This window comes from Erythrolamprus reginae, chromosome 3 (genome assembly GCF_031021105.1).
Source record: "Erythrolamprus reginae isolate rEryReg1 chromosome 3, rEryReg1.hap1, whole genome shotgun sequence".
Classification (NCBI taxonomy): domain Eukaryota; kingdom Metazoa; phylum Chordata; class Lepidosauria; order Squamata; family Dipsadidae; genus Erythrolamprus; species Erythrolamprus reginae.
This window is the reverse complement of record NC_091952.1, coordinates 27,587,364-27,612,945: the sequence shown is the minus strand read 5'-3', so window position 1 is coordinate 27,612,945 and position 25,582 is coordinate 27,587,364. Positions and strand designations below refer to the sequence as shown.

Below are 25,582 nucleotides of genomic sequence, written 5' to 3'. Positions count from 1 at the left end.
GCTGTGCTGAAGCTTACCAGACTGTTTGCTACAAGGAGGCAAAAGCAGATTTTTTTTTCTCGTTTTCCTCTCCAAAAGCTAGGTGTGTCTTATGGTCTGGACCAGAGGTTAGGCAAGGCTAGCTGTTCTACGTCTTGTGGACTTCAACTCCCAGAATTCCTGAGCCAATCATGCTAGTTCAGGAATTCTGGGAGTTGAAGTTCACATGTCCTTAGAAGAGCCTATTTTGCCTACCCCTGGTCTGGACCACCTTATAGTGCTAAAAATACAGTACATTAAAAAAAGGAAATAGGAGAAAAGAAGAGACAAACTCCAAATGTTAGACAGAAGAGAAGCATCTCACTAGCCTACTATCCAATCCAATGAATTAGTTTTTCCCAAGCTTGATGGGTACTTTCTGCATGCAAAACATGGATCCAATTACAGAATAAAGGTCCTTTCCTAAAATAAGAATGACATTTAATATTGTAGAATGGTATAGTACTACACAGTAGTAGTGGCGGGCAACTGCTCATAGGAGGAAGATCCCACTTTGCATTCAATGGGAACAAGTTACTTGGAAACAAATATGGGTGCGCCCTTAGTATCTCTCTGTAAGTCCTTATATATACAGTATATATAAAAATTTTCCCCCTTGGATTACACTGCTGTTGAAGAAACCAATACAATCCTAGGAAAAGATGCATTTGTTTCAAGAAGTGCTGACAGGAAATATGTAGGTGCCCTGTGTGCTCTGAAGCATCTTTGATGCTTTGAACTGAACCGTTGACTATGAAAAGCAATGCAGACTTATTGCCTAGTATCCATGACTTGCCATAATGATCATGAAGACATTGATTGGCTCTTAAATGAAGGGTAGGAGGGAAATGATGTCTACTTACCAGTAGAAAGGTAGGTATTGGTGGACTGTCAGGAAATTAATTCTGTGGAATTTTGCATGAAAGACTGGAATATATTTCTGCATATTGCTTAACTCTGGCTTTATATGCTGTTGATCATTAAGTTAGGGGAAAACGTATTTCGCTATTTCGGGTCAGAAATGTGGTTTCTCACTAAAAGTCATAGCAAGAATGAATTGCAATGGTGGTGTGAGCTGAACTCAACCCTGGATGTGACAATATCAAATTCGTGAACAATTTGCAGGAGAACGAGTCTGGCAGCTGTGCCAAATTTTGTTGGTGTGGTTAAGCATGTTTTATGAACATAGCCAATTTCTGATCTTAGCCAATCCAGGGAATTTCTCTCTCAAAATAATCTTGCCTGGTACCAAAGTCTACCTTCAATATTTCCCAATACTGAGATTTCATGGAAATGTTTGTACTTAAAATCCAACCAATTGGCTGCTGGACCTTAAATGATGCTAACTACGAGGGTCGTCCAGAAAGTAATGCACCACATTTTTTTCTTCAACAATTATTTATTGAACACAATGAAACTTACACGCAAGAAAGAAGGATGTTTCTTCTACACTCCCTATTTTTCCACGTAATCTCCATCCCGTTGTACGGCCTTCCTCCAGCGAGACACAAGGGTGTGTATGAACTGTCAACTGCAGATTCTCCATAAACTGTACACAAATGTTTGTGAATGTTCCTAACATTTTCTTTCTCCGCAGTGAGAAATTCAATGACATGCTGCTTGTAACGTACATCACTTACAGACATCATTTCGAAACACTGCTGCAGCATTGTACCATTACTGTAGGCTGCGGGAAAAAGGCTAAAGCCCCCTGCAACAATATCGCCAAAAAAGCTTCTAGAGTTGTTAACCTGATCCTATGCAGCTTCTGCTCAGGCAATCTCACACTACTCACAAGAGCCTACAAAACTTTTGCCAGACCCATCCTAGACTACTGCTCATCTGTCTGGAACCCATACCACATCTCAGACATCAACACCCTTGAAAATGTCCAAAGATATTTCACCAGAAGAGCCCTTCACTCCTCCACTCGAAACAGAATATCCTACAAAAATAGACTAAGAATCCTGGGCCTAGAAAGCCTAGAACTACGGCGCCTAAAACACGATTTGAGTATTGCCCACAAGATCATATGCTGCAACGTCCTACCGGTCAATGACTACTTCAGCTTCAACCGCAACAACACAAGAGCATGCAACAGATTCAAACTTAATACGAACCGTTCCAAACTTGACTGTAAAAAATATGATTTCAACAATCGGGTTATTGAAGCGTGGAACTCATTACCAGACTCAATTGTTTCAACCCCTAACCCCCAACATTTCTCCCTTTGACTCTCCACAATTGACCTCTCCAGGTTCCTAAGAGGCCAGTAAGGGGCGTACATGTGCACTGGTGTGCCTTTCGTCCCCTGTCCAATTGTCTTTCCTTTCTCTCACTTATCATATATATTCTCTTTCTTTCATATATCCTCTCCTCTAAGTTCACTTTTACCCTTATATATATTACTACTGTACATGTCTATTTTTCTTCCTATGTATTTTTGTATTGGACGAATGAATGAATGAATGAATGAATGAATGAATGAATGAATGAATGAATGAATGAATGAATAAATAAATAAATAAATAAATAAATAAATAAAATATGTGGTGCATTCCTTACTGGGCGACCCTCGTACAAAAAAAAGAATATTAATTCAGCTGAAAGACTGAAACCTGCCCCTTATTTTATTTTATTTTTTACATGATACTCAGCATGTTGAATATTTGAATGATGGGTCCCTGTACTTCCTGTGGAGTCTTGATGAAACTTCTGCAAAACAACATCCACTACACTGCATCAGGGTGGCTGCAAAACAGCCAATGACTGAAGGCAAGAGAGAGAAGAAACAAGTATCAAGCAAACATCAAAGGCTCAACGTTTTCTAAAAGTCACAATCTGTTACTTGGAGGAGCTTTTGCAGCAATTTCAGGCAAGGAGGAAACCGATTGAGCCTTGATCACAGTGACATAAAACCATGAACTATCTCCAACATATTATTGTTATAAGTCACTTTTACAGGGTGGAGATTTCCTGTGAAGTGTTTACTCGTTCCATTACACATTGTGTAGGTTCAAAAAGGTAATAAGCTATTTCTTGTATTAACTTCATTTGCTGAATGAATTGCAATGGCGGATAAATGAATTTTAATTATATCCCACCTTTATTATTTTTACAAATAATTCAAGGTGGCAAACACACACAATACTGCTTCTACCTTCTATTCTCCCCACAGCAACAATCCTGTGAGGTGGATGGAGCTAAGGACAAAATAATAGATTGCAAATTTGAATAGATGCTTCTCATTCACATCAACTGTGAACACTAGTCTAGCATAAGGTGTTATGGTGCTGGACTAGAAACTATGACTTCAATGTCCTATCTCAGAAAGTTGGCTGGAAAACTTTGGGCCAGTCACTCTCATCCCATCTGAATCTACCTGACAGCTTGTTGAAGAAGAAAAAAATAGAAGGCAGGAACATTATATACACTACCTTGAATTGAATAAATTAAAGGCAGAATGCACATCTAATAATAAAATTCCATTGTATATCAATAATTTATAAATTACAGACAAGAGCTCAGTGGGTTTTGCATATCTGCAATTTTAGTCTTTCTGACACCGACAGCATGCCCAAAATGGAGAGTGGATATTTGCATATCCATATAGTAAGTTTTTCAAGGGTTACAATTAGTCAACAGGGCAATGCACCTGTATTTTCTCTTCCTTCCTTCTCAGCAAATCTCACACCAGCCTAGCTTCCTCATAGAAGCTGGCCTTCTTCACAACAAATCACTTGGTAAATGGTGGAAGGTCTTAAGCATAAAACGTATCAGGAAAGACTTCATGAATTCAATCTGTATAGTCTGGAGGACAGAAGGAAAAGGGGGGACATGATCGAAACATTTAAATATGTTAAAGGGTTAAATAAGGTCCAGGAGGGAAGTGTTTTTAATAGGAAAGTGAACACAAGAACAAGGGGACACAATCTGAAGTTAGTTGGGGGAAAGATCAAAAGCAACATGAGAAAATATTATTTTACTGAAAGAGTTGTAGATCCTTGGAACAAACTTCCAGCAGACGTGGTAGATAAATCCACAGTAACTGAATTTAAACATGCCTGGGATAAACATGTATCCATCCTAAGATAAAATACAGAAAATAGTATAAGGGCAGACTAGATGGACCATGAGGTCTTTTTCTGCTGTCGGACTTCTATGTTTCTATGTTTCTATGGAGGTAGTAAATCAATGAAAAAGTAGCTCATTATGGAGCCTTTCACAATCTCAGTGGAGGAATCTTTTAATCACAAGATCAAATGCTCATGCTGTCTACAAGTGTCTCACTGACTAGAGTAGTGTGGCACAAATGGGAGATCAGATACAAACAGTCACAATGCTAGTACTGCCCACTGGCTTTCAAGAACACACTCTGGTCGCCACACAGACTGCACTAGCATCCAGTAGTACAATTAAGACGTCATACCTCCAAGTTCATGAAAGAGTGACCCAGAATTGAGAAGCCAGGCAAATGTGATACAAATCAGAGCAATTCTCACCATCACCAACTAAATGAATTCATCTGAAGATAGGTAGCTGTTACAAGGACTCTAATTCGGCTGACCTAGGAAGATCCACCATAGCCACATAAGAAGGAGAAAGAGGTACCACTATGGAAGAAGATAATGACATGATTAGATTAGATTTATTGGATTTATATGCCGCCCCTCTCCGCAGACTCGGGGCGGCTCACAACAATAGTAAAAAAAACCAGTACATAGTGACAAATCCAATGCCCACCAATCCAATTACAATTTTAAGTTAAGAAATTCATAAAACAATCCCAATATATATAAAAAACAAGCACACAATCAATCAGACAGCAAAACAACATGGGCAAGGGGGAGATGTTTTAGTTCCCCCATGCCTGACGGGTTTTAAGGAGTTTACGAAAGGCAAGGAGGGTGGGAGCAATCCTAATCTCAGGGGGGAGCTGGTTCCAGAGGGTCGGAGCCACCACAGAGAAGGCTCTTCCCCTGGGCCCCGCAAGACGACATTGTTTAGTCGACGGGACCCGAAGAAGGCCGACTCTGTGGGACCTAACCGGTCGCTGGGATTCGTGTGGCAGAAGACGGTCCCGAAGTGTGAGGAGTGGGCCAGGAGTGTCCAAAGTTGCCAACTTGTGGACTTCCCAGAATTCCAAAATTGCCAAATTTAAAGACCCCTGACAGACTTTGGAACTTAAACCTTTAATTTCCCTAAACTCTAAGTCTCATTATTAGGTTTCATTGTCTACAATTTTACCCTGAATCTCTGAGAATAAAAACACTACCGTATAACATTTTCCTCAAGGAAACCCAGAGTGACAATTTTACCATTTAACTAATTTTATTCTGTTGTAGATATGGCTCCCCTAAATAGCCCTTAAGTAACTTACTACAAGTCAAAGGCAAGATTACAAGAGCAAAGCTTTATCAAATAACTGACAGCAACAGAAACAAATTATAGAATGGGGAAAGATTGGTGAAATATCTTCCCCAGACTTTAAAAGTATCTTGGAGCAACCTGAAAGGAACTTCTCAAATTTTACAAGATGGTTCTACTGTTGCTTCCCTACATATCTACACACACATTTATACTAAATATTACTCATCCTAAGGCAACTTTAAGAAAAAGATCTTGTTAACTAAGGACACAAACAAGAATTCAGAGGCACAACTGAAAAGCTGAATATAGCTCTGAGCAGACCACTATAAAACCACAGGATGCGTCACAGAGCAATACAGATAATTATCTTGCTTGGAAAAAGGCCTTTTGCTTGTTGTGAGAAGGCAGTTATGCTAGGCTTTATTAGGGAACAGTAATTACCCGACTCCTCTTTCATCTGGATAACCTGCAGCATTTTTACAAACCCTAATGAACAAACCCTCATAAACCTGCATGAGGTGGAGATTATAATCTATCCCATTTGGCAGATGGGGAGGAAATCAGATCAAGTACCAGGAGCAGATTCAAGAATAAAGCCCAAGACTTTTGCCTTATCTGCTTTCAGAAGTGCTCTGATGCCTCCCGGCCAATGTGGCACATGAGAAGTGGCAACGGCACTGGAAACCAAAACTGTAATTATTACTTAGCCTTGATCAATCCAAAAATGCAACGCTCCACGGTGAATGCAGAGGTCAAGGCCATTAGCATCCACATGGATTGATTGGAGCATAAACAAAATGAAAGCTGTAGCACTCAGGACTGACTACAAAGGATATGTTCCCTAATAGGAAGTAAAAACATAAAAGGCATGGAAATGCCAAGGGAAACCTTTATTCCAATCTAGGGAAGGAAAAGAGGCGGGAATGCTCGCTCAGATGGCTGATTTGCATTCAGTTTCCTGTGTTTTCTCTTTTTTTTAAAAAAAAAATCATCCTTAAGAAACAGCTCCAGAATGTCAGCAATCAGTTGAAATCTTGCAGAAACAATTGGACATAAATAGTACACCTGATACATTTCAAACTCATTCATTTCGATTCATATATAGCCAGTTTTATGGTGGTTTGATTAGAATTATTTTAATTCACTACCCTTTTGAGTAAAGGTGTTGTTGGTTGGTTTTATGTACTATATTAAGCCATAATGTGAGCCACCCCAGGCTTCGGAGAAGGGCGAACTACAAATCTAATGAATGAATGAATGAATGAATGAATGAATGAATGAATGAATGAATGATAATAAATAATAATGACTGCAATGACTATGGCACAAGCCAGTGAAAGTGGTCCCAGTGGTAGTTGGCACGCTGGGCACAGTGCCAAAGGATCTCAGCGGACATTTGAAAACCATCGGAATTGACAAAATCTCCATCTGTCAATTGCAAAAGGCCGCTTTACTGGGATCGGCAAACATAATTCGCCGCTACATCACGCAGTCCTAGGTGCTTGGGAAGTGCCCGACTGGTGATGAAATACGAAATCCAGCATAGTGATCTCGTTTGCTGTGTTGTACTGACATAATTAATAATAATAATAATAATAATAATAATAATAATAATAATAATAATAATAATAATAATAATAATAATAATATGGCTTGATTTAACACAATATCTGATTTACTGCGATTTACAGATTATGATTTAATTCAGGGCCCCAATGGAGAAGCATCATTCTGGAAGTGGTTAACTGACTAAGATCCCACCTCACCCTTTTATACACCTTGTTCCCTTCCTCATCTTTGTCAATTTTAAATCAATTTAATATTTACTGATTATTGTTTTGAAGTTTTAGTGTTTTTAATCAGCTTTTTAATTATTGTAATTTGCCTAGTTGCCTCCAGGTAAAGTGGATAGCATATATGTTGAATCAACAAACAATAATATACTGGTAGTTAATGTTTGCATGATATACTGGCCCTAGAAAACTGCTTTACTTAAACTCAGGTTAAAACCTGGCTTGTTATGTGTAAGATCAGGTACAAGTCCCTAAAAACATGATATGATAGGTAAGACAACATCCCCCAAACAGCTTTCTAGCATACAAAAAATATGGGCTAATCTGCACAAAGACTACAATTATCTTATGTTGCTTTAGGGCAGTTTTTCCCAACCTTGGTAACTTGAAGATATCTGGACTTCAACTCCCAGGATTCCCCAGCCAGCATTCGCTGGCTGGGGAATTCTGGGAGTTGAAGTCCAAATATCTTCAAGTTGCCACGGTTGGGAAACACTGTTTTAGGGAATGTATGAAGAATATCTTTAAAACACTAACAACCTGGTTTGTCCATGGAGAAAAATCCATAGGTACTATATGGAGGGGAGGGAATCACGCTACAGAACATGCGAGCATTCAAGAGTTTGAGGACAAGGCTTTTTGGTTCACGTGCCAAAAGGGTGTGTGTGCACATGATAGCATGCAAGCTGTATTTATACAATTCATCTTTCTTCTGGGGACACCCTATCTTTGGATTGGATCCTTGTCTGTTTTCTCGAATACTTTATTTTTTTATTTTTTTATTTTATTACTTAGATTTGTATGCCGCCCCTCTCCGAAGACTTAAGCAAGACTGCTCTGGAAGGGAAGATGCTTAAAGGGAATCAAAAATTTTGAACAAAATAATGCTTTCAGAATGGGAATACAGTAATCCTTCGCTACTTCGCGGTTCATCTTTTGCAGATTCGCTACTTCACGGGTTTTCAAAGGGGGCTTAAATCCATTAAATCCATTGAAAATTTTAAATCCATTAAAAATACATAAAATTCTTCTACAGTACTTCTGTACTCTATTAAAGAAACTGGTAAGATATCACATGTAGTTCCAGCTGAGAAACATTATAGAATGACTGTTTAATGCAAAGGATGAGTTTTAAAAGTCCAGATACTCGCTAAACACATAAAAAATATCTTTCCTCTACTTCACGGAAATTCATGGTCTTGGAACGCATCCCCCGTGAAAAACAAGGGATCACTGTACATAGATAGTCCAACTGCCTTTCAGATAAATGCCCTATGGCAAGTGCCAAGCTCCTGCATCTGATATATACATCAGCAATAACAAAAACAGAAAAGTACCTTTCAACCTGCCCCTTTCTGTATTTTATTTTCCCTTCCTTCCTCTTAAAGCCACCATGTACACTTGTTTTACACCAATGTTTTTCAAAATGGCACCTTTAAGAGAGGAATCCTGCCGGCTAAGGAATGCTGGGAATTGAAGTCCACACCCCTTAAAAGTTACCAAGTTTGAAAAACAATGTTTTACAGAAACCAGATGTTTCGCCTTTTCTGGACAAACAGCTTTATTATCAGCACCTACTGAACCTAAGAAGAGATACAAGAGCTGTAAGGCAGGACACAGGAAATCACCACCAAGAAGTGACCAAGACAAACATTCCTTGTAAGGGTTCAAAGGCCAATTTCAGCGGCTAATCGCAGATGGAAAAAAGAGCAGGGGGCGATGTACAGGACAGCTGCTCCAGATTACATAGCATCCTAAATACCAAGAAGCTAAATATTCAGCCGAGTTGCAGAACAAAATATTTTTAAGGCAACGGATGTGGTTTTACTTTATCTGATAGCATGTATGTGCTAACGTTACACACTTATACAACAGGGAATGAAAGAAGTCAGGCTCTAGTCTAGCACAAAACGCCCCAACAAAATAAACTGGCAACAATTTAATTGATGCAAACCAAGATTTCTGTGGATGCTAAGCTCAGCGTTATTTACATCAATCTAATGTGATGCTTGGAAACAGGAATACATGAAATGATTTATTACATATCAACAGAATTGATGAACATTTGTGTGTAAGCAAATAATTTCCAATGTGTTTTGGGGATCAGTGGGATCATTTTCATATCCCAGATCTTTCACATCTCTAACTTAAAATATGGCCTGTCAATACATCTTGCCAAAGAAATACTACGAGGGTCGCCCAGAAAGTAATGCACCACATTTTTTTTCTCCAACAATTATTTATTGAACACAATGCAACTTACACACAAGAAAGAATGATGTTTCTTCTACACTCCCTATTTTTCCATGTAATCTCTGTCCCGTTCTATGGCCTTCCTCCAGTGAGATACAAGGGTGTGTATGCCCTATCGGTACCACTCCTTGTTCTGATCACGAAGCCATTTCTGCATTGTGCACTGTCTTCTAATGGCCACACCCTCTGTGCCCAGCGACTAACCGTACTTCTGTCAACAGCAGATTCTCTACACAAACGTTTGTGAATGTTCCCAACAGTTTCCTTCTCTGCAGTGAGAAATTCAATGAGACACACTGCTTCTAATGTTGAAACACTGCTGCAGCTACGCTATCTGTCTGAAGAAACGCAAAATTTACACACGCACTCCTGACAATTCAAATAATGTACAGTATTTCTAAAATTTCACATTCGTACCATTACGGTAGACTGAGAAAAAAAGAGTGGTGCATTTCTGGGCGACCCTCATAAATGTAAACTTGAATGTAATAATCAAACATAGGGTAATAGTCATATGACCCTGATAATCCACCGTGCTAGAGTCAGAAAAATGTTTGCCAGAGTAAAATTCACTCCCCTTATTGCCAAACCTTCTTCTGTCACAGTGACACAGTTGGCAAATGGTGCTGTCCTCACTTTTAATATCAAACGAGTTAAGGAAAGCATTGCCTGTTGGCAGAAAACAAGTATCATTCATTGTCCCTAATTGGACAAGTGTAGGTGGGTTCTTGGCAAAAATGGTTGAAAATATTGTTTTCTTGTCAGCTAGAAGGAGACAAAATCAATGGCATTAGGCCATGGTATTCAAAATAGAGGTAGGCTGTAGTTGTAGCCACATGTTGTAGGCTGTAGTTGTAGCCACAGAGGGGCAGTGTACAAATCTAATAAATTATTATTATTATTATTATTATTATTATTATTATTATTATGTCAATACAACACAGCAAACGAGATCACTATGCTGGATTTCGTATTTCATCACCAGTCTGATGCTTCCCAAGCACCTAGGGCTGCATGATGTAGTGGCGAATTATGTTTGCCAATCCCAGTAAAGCGGCCTTTTGCAATTGACAGATGGAGATTTTGTCAATTCCGATGGCTTTCAAATGTCCGCTGAGATCCTTTGGCACTGCGCCCAGCATGCCAAGTACCACTGGGACTACTTTCACTGGCTTATGCCAGAGTCGTTGCAGCTCGACTTTTAGATCTTCGTATTTCACTAATTTCTCTAGCTGCTTCTCCTCAATTCTGCTGTCCCCTGGGATTGCGATGTCGATGATCCATACTTTCTTTTTCTCCACGATAACAATGTCTGGTGTGTTATGCTTCAGAATTCGGTCAGTCTGAAGTCGGAAGTCCCACAGTAGCTTTGCTTGCTCATTTTTGACCACTTTTTCGGGCTTATGATCCCACCAGTTCTTTGCCACTGGTAAATGGTAGTTCCGGTACAAGTTCCAGTGGATCATCATCATCATCATCATCATCATCATGAACTTATTGTGTCCCAAAGTCATGTGAACACCTTTTGTGACCTTCTGACAAGCAAAGTCAGTGGGGAAAGCCAGATTCACTTAACAACCAGGTTACTAATCTATCAACTGCAGTGATTCACTTAACAACTGTGGAAAAAAGGTCGTAAACTGGGGCAAAACTCACTTAACAAATGTCTCACTTAACAATAGAACTTTTGGGCTCAATGATGGTTGTAAGTACTGTACGTTGTGCTAGTTTTGGCAGGAAGGATCTTTCAAGGACATTCAGAAAGTTCTAGTTTACGTATTTTAAGACTGACTGCTAAGAGGTTCTTCTGTTAAATTTTGGCAATGTAATTCCTAACAGGTTTTGGCATTTATAAAATATAGTAGAGACATTGAGGCATGTATACAGGCCAGAGGCTATCTTTAAAGATATAGATTAGGTTTTTACATTTATTTGTGTGCATGTGTTTTTATATTCCAAACGTTTTCAGCTTTCCAAAGTCTGCAAGAGTTTTGCACTCACTGAAAAGCTAGCCCTGAAATTTAGAGATTGGAAGCAAAAGACTTTGGGGAAATGAGTCGATATAAATATACACAGTGCTTCTCAGTTTGCTCATCAGACAGTAGAGATCCCAGCCACTGAATTCTTCAGAATCCATAAAAATAAAAGAATAAATAAAATTGGGTAAAGGGTAAAAATAAAAAAAGAATGCTGCAACTTCTATGATTTCATAATCCAAAGGAATCTAGCAATCCTGGATTCAACTCAGATTCAAAGATGCAAAGCAGAACACTTGTCAACTGCCAGGCCAAGAAAGAAGCATTTTATAGCGCGTTATTGTAAAACCACGTTAAATGCACGGAGCTAAAACTGCATTATATTCCACAGGTTAAGAAAGCTGCATAGCTTTCCTTGCAGGGAATATGGTGGCTTCCTTAGGGCAGTGTTTTTCAACCAGTGTGCCGCAAGACATGGTCAGGTGTGCCGTGGGGAAATTAAACATGGGTCCCCAAACTACGGCCCGCGTGCTGGATACGGCCCGCGTAGGCCATTTATCTGGCCCACCTCCAGCTGCCTCCATCTGAACATAAACATTCCCCTCACAATCCCTCCAGCTATCAGTGACAGGGAGAGGCACAGGAAACTCTCACTGGCCAATCACCTTCTAGGATTCATCCCAACCACTAGCGATGAACCAATAGCAGGCCATCTCTCATCCACACCCAGTAAGGTCCCCGCTCAGGCTGCCGCGCACTTGTCATTGTGTAGCCACGGTGAGTAGTTGAAGCTGCTACTCCTCCCCATGGTCCCGATTTCTAATCCTGGTCAGGACTGGAGGTAAATGTTGCCAGCACTAGAGGTAAATGTTGCCTCAGGTGGTTATGTCTATCCTGATGGTGTATATAGATATTTGACCTTTTTCTTTTTATAAGAGGCCCCCGCAGAGGGTGATATACAATGCATCACAATGCATCACAATGTTATCTATGTTGCATATGGCCTCCTGAAGGGCCATCTTCTTAAAGAGCTCAAGTGTCATTTTGTGTCATTTTTGGTTGGTGGTGTGCCCCAGGATTTTGTAAAGGTAAAAAATGTGCCGCGGCTCAAAAAAAGGTTGAAAATCACTGCCTTAGGGAACTCAGAAAATATACTGAATATAATGAACTCAATCTGTATAGTCTGGAGGACAGAAGGAAAAGGGGGACATGATCGAAACATTTAAATATGTTAAAGGGTTAAATAAGGTTCAGGAGGGAAGTGTTTTTAATAGGAAAGTGAACACAAGAACAAGGGGACACAATCTGAAGTTAGTTGGGGGAAAGATCAAAAGCAATATGAGAAAATATTATTTCACTGAAAGAGTAGTCGATCCTTGGAACAAACTTCCAGCAGATGTGGTTGGTAAATCCACAGTAACTGAATTTAAACATGCCTGGGATAAACATATATCCATTGTAAGATAAAATACAGGAAATAGTATAAGGGCAGACTAGATGGACCATGAGGTCTTTTTCTGCCGTCAGTCTTCTATGTTTCTATGTTTCTATACTGTAAACTTTCAGGCTGCCCTCTCTTACCACCCCACCCCCCACATCTCTTGCTCCCCCTTTTGACCCACAGAAGTAAAATAAAAGTGGTGGGATCTGCCCGACAAAGCAAATAAAAAGGGGCCTTTTGTATCTGCAAGAAGACCCCCACTCAGCAGAGGGTAAAAGGTCTCCAGGCACACACACTGAGAAACCTTTCCCTTCCCTGCTATATGACCACATGCTGGTCTTCTAAGAAAAGAATTTTTTTAAAAAAATCTGCAATTAACACAGCCTGATTTATAGGCAAGTCTATAGCATCAAATACAGAAAAGGAATTCTTTCACCATTACCACGGGAGCCCGGAAGTCCTTGGGAAAACTCCTGACTCCCCTACTCATTGAATTGGGCCCTTTGCTCCTTTGGTGTTATTTATGGAGACAAGGAGGAACAAAATCTGGGGCTTGTATGGTAAATGTTTAACCAGGGGACCCAGCCCCAAACGCAAAACACCAACTCATTGCTCCATCCCTGTGGTATTTTGTTGTCACAAGACGAGAAAAGCTTTCTGGTGTTGTGTAAAGCTTTCTGGCATTGCGTTTAACATCTATGCCTTTTTTTTTTCTCATCCTAAAGCGGTTTCCTTTGTTCCCAATTTCAATTCTAGATAATCAGAGGAAGGAGCTTCCATAGGCTAAGTCTGCTTCCTACCAAGTGGAGGGCAATGTCACACTCTTATACATTAAACCAGGCAGAGTAATAGAAGCGTCAGTGGTATATTTGGGCAATTTTGAACAGTGGACTTATTTATTTATTTTATTTATTTATTGGATTTGCATGCCACCCCTCTCCGTAGACTCGGGGCGGCTAACAACAATGATAAAAACAGCATGTAACAATCCAATTAATAAAACAACTAAAAACCCTTATTATAAAACCAAACATACACACACACAAACATACCATGCATAACTTGTAATTGCCTAGGGGAAAGGAATATCTTAACTCCCCCATGCCTGGCGGCATAAGTGAGTCTTGAGTAGTTTACGAAAGACAGGGAGGGTGGGGGCAGTTCTAATCTCCAGGGGGAGTTGGTTCCAGAGGGCCGGGGCCACCACAGAGAAGGCTCTTCCCCTGGGGCCCGCCAAACGACATTGTTTAGTCAATGGGACCCGGAGAAGGCCAACTCTGTGGGACCTTAACGGTCGCTGGGATTCGTGCGGTAGCAGGCGGTTCCGGAGGTAATCTGGTCCAATGCCATGTAGGGCTTTAAAGGTCATGAACAACACTTTGAATTGTGACCGGAAACTGATCGGCAGCCAATGCAAGCCAATGCAAGTGTTGAAGAAACATGGGCGAGTCTTGGATGCCCCACGACTTGGTGTCCAAAGATGCTTTTCTAAAAGGCAAATGGACTTCCTTGGGTTCCCCCCCCCCCTTTGATAGCCAAAGAAGTCCAGTTATCTTTTTAAAAAGCATCTTTGAGTCAGCTATGACCTGGATGATTGAGAATCTCCATAGACAGTGGACCGACAATGGCTCTCGAGCTCTCGTGAAATTCAGGCAATTTATAATTCTAAATTGAGATTCGTGCTCTGTGAAAAGTGTTTCAGAGAAGAGGGAGGAAAGAAAGAGGGGCTTTCCAACCAGCATTTATTTCTCTTTCCTAAATTAGGCTGTGAGCACACACAAGAGTTAAATGCTGATAGTGGGTTTTGGAAAAAGCTGTCTCAGACGGTTTCTACCTTCTTCTGTGAAATACACAGAGCATAAAAATATGTCCTTGAGGAACTGGTCTGGTCAATGCTTTACAGCTCCAGGACACTGGAAAAACAACTCCCTTTGTGAGATCTTGTCAGCTTTGAGAAAATATTCTTCTCCATTCAGTCTTCCAATTCAGCAGTGGTAAATAGCATTTTCTTGGACTCCTTCTCTGCCCATTGATACAAACTTCAGTTGTGTGATATTCAGATATAACCTGACATGACTTCTGGGGGGGGGGGGGGGTTTCTGGAAACATATCGTCTACAAACCTAGGACACATGATTTTAGTATTCTAGGCAAAATTAGCATGCTTGAGGTGCACTTACCAAGCTCTTCATTTCTGGCAGGCTAAAGACACACACACAGCACTCAATTGGTATAGCTGGGTATTTAAATATTGAAGATATACACAGAGCTCTGAAACAGGATCACCATTAGCGATCACTAACGCACCGATGCACTAGTACAGCCATGTACCAGTGTAGCACGATTGTGCTGCATCTGCATGACATAATGAATTACAAGCTAACCAATCTTATTTTGGTCTATTGGGTTCTGTAAATAGAGGCACTGTCTATAACAGTGATGGCGAACCTATGGCATGGGTGCCACAGGTGGCACACGGAGCCATATCTGTTGGCACATGAGCCATTGTCCCAGCTCAGCTCCATCATGCATGTGTGTGTGTGATTTTTGTCTTGCACAAAGGCTCTGGGAGGGCATTTTTGGCTTCCATAGAGCCTCTGGGGGATTGGGGCGGGCATTTTTACCCTCCCCTGGCTCCAGGAAAGCCTTTGGAGCCTGGGGAGGGTGAAACAAGAGCCTACTGGGCCCACCAGAAGTTGGGAAACAGGCCATTTCTGGCCTCCAGAGGGTCTTTGGGAGACAGGGAAAGCTATTTTCACCCTCCCAAGGCATTGAATTATGGGCGTGGGCACTCGTGCATGTGCAATAGCACACCCCCACGCTCTTTCGGCACCCATGGAAAAAAAGGTTTGCTATCACTGGTCTATAATTTCTAGTTCAGTATGTCTTAGGTACTCTGGATTGGCATCCTAAAGTCTCGAAAGACCATGGTATCATGCTCTGGATTCCCTAGAGCTCTGGATAATTACTGTAAATATGTAAAATATGGCCTAATTAAAGCTATGAACACAACCACAGATCTGATCCTTAACTTTCCCCCAATTTTTGACTGATAACATAATTTTCCACCAATTCTTGAGTGGTAACATGAATGTAGGTTCATGTTCAGTACTCAATGATATTCCCAAGATATTGTGGAATCAACTATTGAATGGACTCCCTCATTATGCTAAGGGTAAGTTGTTTGATTTTGTCTATTACACACACCCCAAAACACAAACAAAGCGAGCACAGTGGCCATTCTATTCACAAGAAGAAGAACGTTTCGATGCAATAAAAGCAGACACTTATTAAACTCTGATTTGTCAAAATGAAACATGCTCACTTTACTCCTGGGAAAGAACCAGTGGCAAATAACTTGATTTGCAAATGACAAAACTCTCATTTTCAATAAGCAGAATACTGATGGATGGATGATTGATTTGTTGATTTGTTTTGTCTAGACAGAGCAGAGTAGTGGTGGTTGAGTAAGAAGTGCTTTTTATAGAAGGACATTCCACTGAAACAAAACATCAATAACTTGAAGCCAAAAGCCACTTTAATTAACAGTTTTGGAAGATTACATACTCTTGATGTCTACTAAAGAAATCCAAGATTTCAGTTGCTATTGCCCCTTCAAATAGCCATATCCTTTTCAGCCAACAGTAATACTGCTGAATTCATGTACTGTATACTGTTCAAAAAAATAAAGGAACACTCAAATAAGACATCCTAGATCTGAATGAATAAAATATTCTCATTGAATACTTTGTTCTGAAAAAAATGGAATGTGCACAACAGCATGTGAAATTGATTGTCAATCAGTGCTGCTTCCTAAGTGGACAGTTTGATTTCACAGAGGTTTGATTTACTTGGAGTTATATTGTGTTGTTTAAGTGTTACCTTTATTTTTTTGAGCAGTGTATTTCACTTATAGAAAATATAGAAACATAGAAGACTGACGGCAGAAAAAGACCTCATAATCCATCTAGTCTGCCCTTATACTATTTCCTGTATTTTATCTTACAATGGATATATGTTTATCCCAGGCATGTTTAAATTCAGTTACTGTGGATTTACCAACCACGTCTGCTGGAAATTGCAGGTTATATGTATAATATTTTGCTTTGTACATGTGGAATTAGTCATGATTTAAATTACTATTAGCTAGAGTCACACAGTACCTTTAAACATTCCATATGATATTGTAACACTGTACAGTGCAAATAAGAGAAACACAAAAAATAAAAATAAAAGGAAGACATATATAACCTGCAATTTTCAGAAGGCACAGCGATTCATTTTAATTTTACCCCATCTTGTTTCAGGTTCTTACAGAAAAATGAGGGATTACACACAAAAAATTTATCCAATTTTATGCAGTTAATATTTTTCTCTGAAAAATATTTATACATATTTAAAATATTCCAATCCCACATTAAAATGATCTGAACATTAACAAAATTTGTAAGTTTTCCAACATTCTTACATGTTTATATAGTTTTTATCCTGTATAATGAATTGTTATTTATGTGTGCATATTTACTGTTCTTGCTTTTATGGTTTTGTTGATGGTTTGATTTATCAAATCTGTGAAACTGAAACTGTTTCCCCACAATCTTAAGAGTTTCATTAGAACATAAGAAGAGCCATTCTGAATGGGGCCAAAGCCTGTCACTATAGATTAAAGATAATTATATAAATGATTCAAAGAAAATGGGAAGAGATCAGTGAGGTTTTGATCATGTGTGGATGGCACGTGAGAGTGAATTTTCGTGTTGTTACACATTGCACGCCTGTGCGGACCTTGTACGTGAATGAGTTTCTGTGTTTCACATTGCACGCTTGTGCAAATGGCGCTCACATTTCTGGTGCTGGACAAACCCGTAGGTACAGTATGTGAAGCCTACTTATGGTTATAGTTTTTAATAGGAAAGTTAACACAATAACAAGGGGTCACAATCTGAGGTTAGTTGGGGGAAAGATCAAAAGCAACATGAGAAAATATTATTTTACTGAAAGAGTAGTAGATGCTTGGAACAAACTACCAGCAGACGTGGTTGGTAAATCCACAGGAACTGAATTGATACATGCCTGGGATAACCATATATCCATCCTAAGATAAAATACAGGAAATAGTATAAGGGCAGACTAGATGGACCATGAGGTCTTTTTCTGCCGTCAATCTTCTATGTTTCTATAATATCAAAACAGGGGCTATACACTACCTTATTATTTATAATCATACTGTGATGGGATTATATTCCATTGTAACAAATCAGCCTCTGATGGAAAAAAAACAAAAACGGGAGAATTGTTTTCTGCACTAGCTTGGAGGGTGTAGTAAAATTGTAAACTGGATAGCATAAACTGAAAATATTTTAAATCTTTCACTGAACAGTGAAAGATTTATCATAACAATTAATATTACTTTAGAAGATTTTCAGTATAACAAATAGTAAATTTGAGCCAGTTTGGTGTAGTGATTAAGAAACCAGGAGGCTATGAATTCTAGTGCCAACCTAGACACAAAACCAGCTGCACCCAGTCACTTTCTCTCAGCCCTTGGAAGCAGGCAATGGGAAAACATTTCCAAATTCTTGCCAAAGAAACTGTAAGGATTCATCTAGGCCAGGGGTTGCCAACCTTTCGGACGTCAGGGACCACTAACTTCATAATTTTAGGTCTTGTAGGCCACCAATATGATCTTCCTAATGACCGGCGGGGTGGGCATGGGTAGGTGGCCATGTGACTGGGTGGGTGTGGCTAACTTGATGTCATTCACGTTGAAGGGCATCTTGCTGGCCTCTACTCGTCCCTCCCCTCCAAGCTATTCCTCGCCTGCCCACCCGGGCTCCTTAGGGCCTCAATAAGAAGCAGTTGTTGGAGCTAAGCATCCACCATGAGAAAGAGTTGGCAAAACAGCTGGCTCAGTTCAAATCGGATTTGACCGAAAAAGAGGCTCAGCAGAAGCATCTCACTGAGGACTACGAGCATAGGCTTTCAGAGCAGAGTGAAGTCCTGTGGGAGTGCAAGACCAAGTATTCCCTCCAGCCTTTGCTCAAAACCCCACACCAAGAGGCCAAAGCAGACCCCAAGTCAGAATTACTGCTCCCCTCCAACTCGCACAAAAAGCTCCGAAGGGGAGACCTCTGCAGCAACACAAACGTTTATTGCATTTTTCCAGCCCAGACATAAGATATAAAAAAATGCAAATATTTTTCTGCGGACCACCAAACTTTTCTGAAGGACCACCAGTGGTCCAGGAACCACCAGTTGGTAACCACTGATCTAGGCACTTGCCAGCAGTAAGTACAAAATAAAAATGACTTGAAGGCACACATACAACCTCCTCCCAAAATATACAGTAGTTTCTGAGAAATGGAAGTTCCAAGAACAAGTTTCTAGCTCTTATGATTGCAGACAAGTTCAAAAACACCTGATCAAAAATGAGAGAAAGTTATGAAACCAGATACAAATTTAGGCAGAAGATATACAGTGATCCCTCGAGTTTTGCGATCTCGATCTTCGCGAAACGCTATATCGCGATTTTTAAAAAAATATTAATTTAAAAAAAATCCACTTCTGGGTTTGGCTTCAGGACTCAGCTGGGAAGCGGCGCGGCTGTTTTAAAAGGACGCAGCCGGCCTGGGGGGCTTCCCAGCACCCCCCCGAACCCCCAACCTGGGTCTTCCCGGCCGCCCACGCAAAGGGGAAATTCCGGCTCCTCGCTGATGCCCGCCGCTCGCCCGCCCGCCAGCGAGAGGGGGAAGACCCAGGGAAGGTTCCTTCGGCCGCCCAGCAGCTGATCTGCTCGGTAGCGCAGCAGCAGCGAGGAGCCGAATCGGGGTTTCCCCTTTGCGTGGGCGGCGGGGAACGCAAACTCCGCCATCTACGCATGCGCGGCCATAGAAAAAAGGGCGCGCATGCGCAGATGGTGTTTTTACTTCCGCAACCCTACATCGCGAAAAATCGATTATCGCGAGGGGTCTTGGAACGGAACCCTCGCGATAATAGAGGGATCACTGTATTCCAACATAAGGAACTCATTGTGCCTTGGCTATAAATGAGCACGATTGTGCATCTCCTGCAAACAATAATGGCTTGAAAATTATGGGCAATGGATAGGAAACTGTTCTTGTTATAAGAATGTTGAGGTTCACTTGAATATTTGAAGATAAAACACAAAGATTTCTCTGGTGTGTCAAGATGACGATATCCTTATTTTTTATTTATTTATTACTACAGGAAAGCTATAGTATTACCTCTCTACTCATTTAAACTGGAATGGTTACAATTATGTTCATTTTATGCATTGACACAACTAGAAACAGAAAAAATAAATGCGATAGTATATACTCCAGCTAAGCTGCCACTTTTTCCATGCTACCAGGAAATACTGCAACTATTACGAAAACAAATGTTTTACTTATTTATTTGTACTTAATTTATAATACATTTGACAAATGCAATGCAACAATACAATATATAATATACAGTAAAAAGAGTGCAAGATAAAATTAATGTTGCATTACAAACTACTTTGAAATCCATTTGTTAGATTTGCTTAAGAGTAGCCGGAATTTTAGACACAGAATTTCAAGATATTAGGTCATGGTTTCCACAAACCTGATCCAATATAAAGCAAGCAAAGAACGGAGCCTCTTACATAATTTGTAAAGTTTCAGGGACTTTCATGTTGATATTGACAGTCCTTCAAACAACTTGATCGCTTTCTGGCTCTAAGTAACAGTAAACTCACCCTTGAATTCATGATAATTCATGATGACTACATAGGGGCAGGTTATTTTCTGGGCTCAATATAGAAATAACCTGTCACTAATACAGTGGTACCTCTACTTACAAAGTTAATTCGTTCCGTGACTAGGTTCTTAAGTAGAAAAGTTTGTAAGAAGAAGCAATTTTTCCCATAGGAATCAATGTAAAAGCAAATAATGTGTGCGACTGGGGAAACCACAGAGAGGGTGGAGGCCCTGTTTCCTCCCAGGAGATTCCTAGAGAGACCCCATGGAGTCTTCTCCCCATCTTTTCGGCCCTGTTTCCTCCCAGGAAATTCCGAGAGAGGCCCCACGGAGGCTTCTCCCTGCCTTTTCCGATTACAGTTTTGGAGTCTCAGGTTTGTAAGTGAAAAATGGTTCTTGAGAAGATGCAAAAAAATCTTGAACGCCCTGTTCTTATCTAGAAAAGTTCCACTGTATACTTGAATTTTCTGGTGGTCTTCCATCCTAACTAAGAATTAGGTCCAGTCAGCTTTCTAACTTAGATTTTTGAGATCAGACAAATCAGACAGCCAAGTGTCATGGTCTGCAATAAATCAAAAAATTAATAGTGGGAGGGAGGGAGTAACAATGAAAATGAATGCAAAAAGATGTCTAGCATTTTAATGACTAAACTTTGCACCTGACTTGTTATGCCTTTAAAAGAGCTCACTGTAGAAGCTCTATCAATAGCTAGTCTGAACAGAACCAGACTGTCTATGAATGCAAACATTTCAATAAATGTTTCCTTAAAATTATTCCTTAAAGATGGGTTGCTTTTGCAGGACATATTGTTAATTGCAATTGAGCCACAGCAAGTTGCTGCTAATGAAGAGGCTTTACAAAACTAACACCATTGTAGATGTTTTTTAGGCAGTGCTCAAAGCTAGATGTTTGTTCCCACAGTTTCGGGAGAGCATGAGGACAGAGTTAGCCACAAAGCAATTGGGTGCAAAGACGGAAGAAATGTTTCAGAATGCTGATGAGTTTCAACTGCCACGGCTGCAAAACTAAAAGGGAACAGTTCACGGAAGTATTAATCCAGCCAAGAAATAAAAATGACCCTGACATGGATACAAACAGCCTGGTTAATCCAATAAAAATACATAAGTAATCCAAAATTCAAGCAACAAAGTCCATTTCGAGGAAGACCACAAAGGAGCCTGGAATTACTTTTAAAATAAAAGGCAAAAAAGTCTCAACAAAAGCCAACAACTATGTGCCTTCTACTACATAGCTCCCAACGACCAGTAAGGGCCCACAGAGTTGGTCTTCTCCGGGTTACGTCAGCTAAACAGTGTTGCCTGGTGGATCCACAGGGAAGGGCCTTCTCTGTGGCTGCTCCAACACTTTGAAACCAGCTACTTCCTGAGATCTGGACTACCCCCACTCTACTGGCCTTCCAGAAAGCAGTAAAGACTTGGCTTTTCCAGCAGGCCTGGAGCTGATGGTGGTAACCATTGAGATTCCGCCACAAATGCTATGCATGGGTTTCACTGTTTATTTTAATTGTTTTTAAACTTTTATTTTTTATTTTATTTCATTTTATTGCATTTATATGCTGCCCATCTCCTCGCAGACTCAGGGTGGCAAACAACAATAAAAAATACAAAGTAATACAATAAAAAGAATACAAAAGTTAAAACCCCATGATAAAAACATTCATCCATCAATCATTTAACAATTAGGCCGGAGCAAGGTGTTGGTGCTCAACAGCTCTCCTAGGCCTGCTGGCAAAGCTGAGTTTTTAAGGCCTTTCAAAAAGGCCAGGAAAATAGAGGTGGCGCAAATCACCAGAGGAAGCTGGTTCCAGAGCACCGGAGCTACCACAGAGAAGGCCCTCCCCTGTGGCCCCGCCAGCTGGTCCTTGTTTGGTTGATGGGACCTGAAATGTTTTTTATAGGTTTTTAGTATTATTCGGATGTTTTATTTTTGGTTGTAAGCGGCCCAGAGTCCCTAGGGAGTTTGGGGGGGGGGATAAAAACTGAATAATAAATAAATACTTCATTGCAACCAGTAAGGGCCCACAAAGTCGGCCTTCTGCAGGTCCCGTCCGCCAAGCAATGTTGATTGGCAGGACCTGTGGGAATAGCCTTCTCTGTGGCGGCTCCAACCCTATGGAATCAACTGCCTCCAGATATTCCTCCCTACCGGTCTTCTGGAAAGCCGTTAAGACCTGAATTTTCCGGCACCCTTGCAATTAGATTGACTGCTGTGTGTGTATGGTTCTTTTTAGGATATGATTTTATTGTTATTATATTACTGACTTTATTATGTATTTTGATTCTATTTTACTACTATTGTATTTATCCCACTTGTTAGCCGCTCTGAGTCTGCTTTAGAATTAGCAGCATATAAATGCAATAAATAAATAAATAAATAAACAAACAAACAAACAAACAAAACAAACAAACACACACACACACAAATAAATTTACTGATGAAGAAGTCACCCAAGTCTAAACCAAGCTTCTCTTGGAAGAGAACAAAGTGAGAGGGGGGCGGAGAGAAAGCGCTTTAAAAAACAACCCTTCAGACAAGAAAGGGTTTTATCACTCTGCTTTAAAAAAAAAATCAAAATCCATTGGTAATACTACATCACAGTTGCTTGCGAAGGGCTCCCCCTTACGCCGAACCAGGCACCTGATGAACTTATGTGGCAAGACCGATCAAAACCGCGTGTAAACATCTTGAAGGCTTCTTTCTGGATCTTTTGAAAGGGGTGATTTTAAAAAACCACACCAAGGTCCCGCCAGTTTTCCCACCGTGAGGCTGGCAAAGGCTACACCTTCTTTTACCACCCACTTAGAAGAAGCCCACCGGTAGCAATTCCCAAACGCCCAGTGTGTGCCGGCTGCGCATTCTGCCAGCAGCCTAAAATATGGGGGGGAGTTTCAAGGAAAAGCCACACGATAGATGAGCTTCTTCTGGACATAAACTGTTTCAACTCCTACCCTCAAAACATCGCTACAGAGCACTGGACACCAAGACAACTAGACACAAGAACAGTTTTTCTTTCCCCTTCCCCCCCCCCGAACAACAACACTCTACTAAACAAATAATTCGCTCAACACTGTCAAACTATTCACTAAGTCTGCACTACCATTACTACTAGTTTTTTCTCATCCTTCCTATCACCCATCTCCTTCCATTTAGGGCTGTATGACTGTAACTTGCTGCTTGTATCCTTCAGATTTGTATTAATATTGATTGCTTCTTCATTGGTTATTGGACCCGTATGACAATCATTGAGTGTTGTACCACCTGATTCTTGACAAATATATATATTTTCTTTTATGTACACTGAGAGCATCTGCACCACAGACAAACTCCTTGGGGTGTCCAATCACACTTGGCTAATGAAATAATTCTAATAATTCTAATTGTTGTTGACATCCCGGCTTGCCAATCAATCCACACCGCTTGCCAATCAATCCATCAAGCCAAAATGACCCAGGACGGGGCCCACATAAAACCCACATGGTTTTATGATACATGTAATTTTAGTGATTTTTTTAATTGGTTTTTTTTTACTTATATTGTATTTATACCTGTCGTTAGTCTGCTTGGAGTGAGCGGCATATAAATGTGATAGATAGATAGATAGATAGATAGATAGATAGATAGATAGATAGATAGATAGATAGATAAGATTGATGGGTGGGTTGGGTAGGTAGACAGAAAGATAGAAAGAAAGAGAGAGAAATAAAGAAAGAGAGAAAGAAAGAAAGAAAGAAAGAAAGAAAGAAAGAAAGAAAGGGAAAGAAAAAGCCCGCTTTAGACCAGCCGTGGGGACCGAGCGAGGCGACGTCCTCAAGCTGCCCCACCAAAGCCTCAGTTCGCCCGGCTGGCCCATTTTGGCCAAGTTGGTCCCCCACAGGTGATTCCTTCCCGGTGAACAACGGAAAGCGGCCGGGGCACACGACGGGGCGAGGGAGGTCGCCTCCAACAAGGCCCCGACGGACCTGCTACGGATTTCGGCGGGGGCTCCTCATCGCTTCGGAAGTCTGGCGCGGAGAAACTTCGCGGCCCCATTTCGCCTTTGGAGGAGGCGGCGGCGGCGGCGACTCTCCCGCCGGGCTGGCACCTCCCCGGCTGCCCTCCTTCCTCTTCTTCGCCCGCGACCCCCTTTTTCTCCCCCTCCCCGACGTCCGTCCGCTTACCGACTGCAAAAAGCGCAGGGTGCCCACGTAGTCCCGCTCGGTGCCCAGGATCTCGTTGAGGACGCAGAGGCGGAGGCGCAGCTGGCGGTCCGTATCCTTCGCCGGTTCCGACGGGAGAGCGCCGGCCACGGGGGCGGCCACCGTCGCCGCCGACGAAGACGCTGCAGACGGACTTCCAGACCCCGGCGACACTTCCATGGTGGTTCCTCCTTGCCTGCCTCAGCTTCGTCTCCTCGCTCCCGCGGCGGGGCTTTTAGGCGCCCTCCATCTCCCGAACGCAACCCAAGCCGAGAAGGAGACGCTCGCACGCGCGCACGCTCGCCTTTACCAGCCGCGCTGGGACATAGCGAGGAAGGAAGGAAGGAGGAGGCGGCGGCGGTGAACGAGGAGCGGAGCACCCAGAGCGCTTGAATGGAGAGAAGCGAGCGGGGAGTGGAGCGCGCGAGGGGGGCGTGACTGGACAAGCGGGGCTGGGAGGGGGGCTCCGGGCCTGCAGGGCAGGGGCGGTGCTTAGAGGGGGGCGGTGCTTAGAGGAGGGTGGGCGGGCCGCGCGGGACGAGCCCAAAACAGAAGCCTGACCGGAGAGGAACTAGACAGACCGGAACAAAAGAAGTTGGGCAGCTTGGGTGGGGGGAAAAGACTGCAGACGATGCGGGGATTTTTTTTTTAACCATCCGATGCAAAACCAAAAAAAATGCTGCTTTTTTTGTTGTGGTGGTGTGCTTTTTTTTTTTTGTCCTTCCGACCCGAGGAGGGAGTTGCCTTTGCAAAAGTTGTTCGCGGTCGGTTTGTCGTGCAGCTTATTCTTTGTC

The 25,582-nt window shown here is 41.4% G+C and overlaps 1 protein-coding gene across 2 annotated transcripts in view; it reads right to left on the bottom strand.

Annotated features, from left to right (window-relative positions):
- The window catches only part of PREX1 (phosphatidylinositol-3,4,5-trisphosphate dependent Rac exchange factor 1), a 287,903-nt gene extending 262,746 nt beyond the window's left edge, over positions 1–25,157 (bottom strand). For both annotated transcript variants that reach the window (XM_070744658.1, XM_070744659.1), the window contains exon 1: positions 24,771–25,157. In XM_070744658.1, coding sequence (XP_070600759.1) covers positions 24,771–24,968 — 198 coding nt within the window. In that variant the 5' untranslated portion in view covers positions 24,969–25,157. The remainder of the gene's footprint in view (positions 1–24,770) is intronic.
- Between the last annotated feature and the right edge of the window lie 425 nt (positions 25,158–25,582).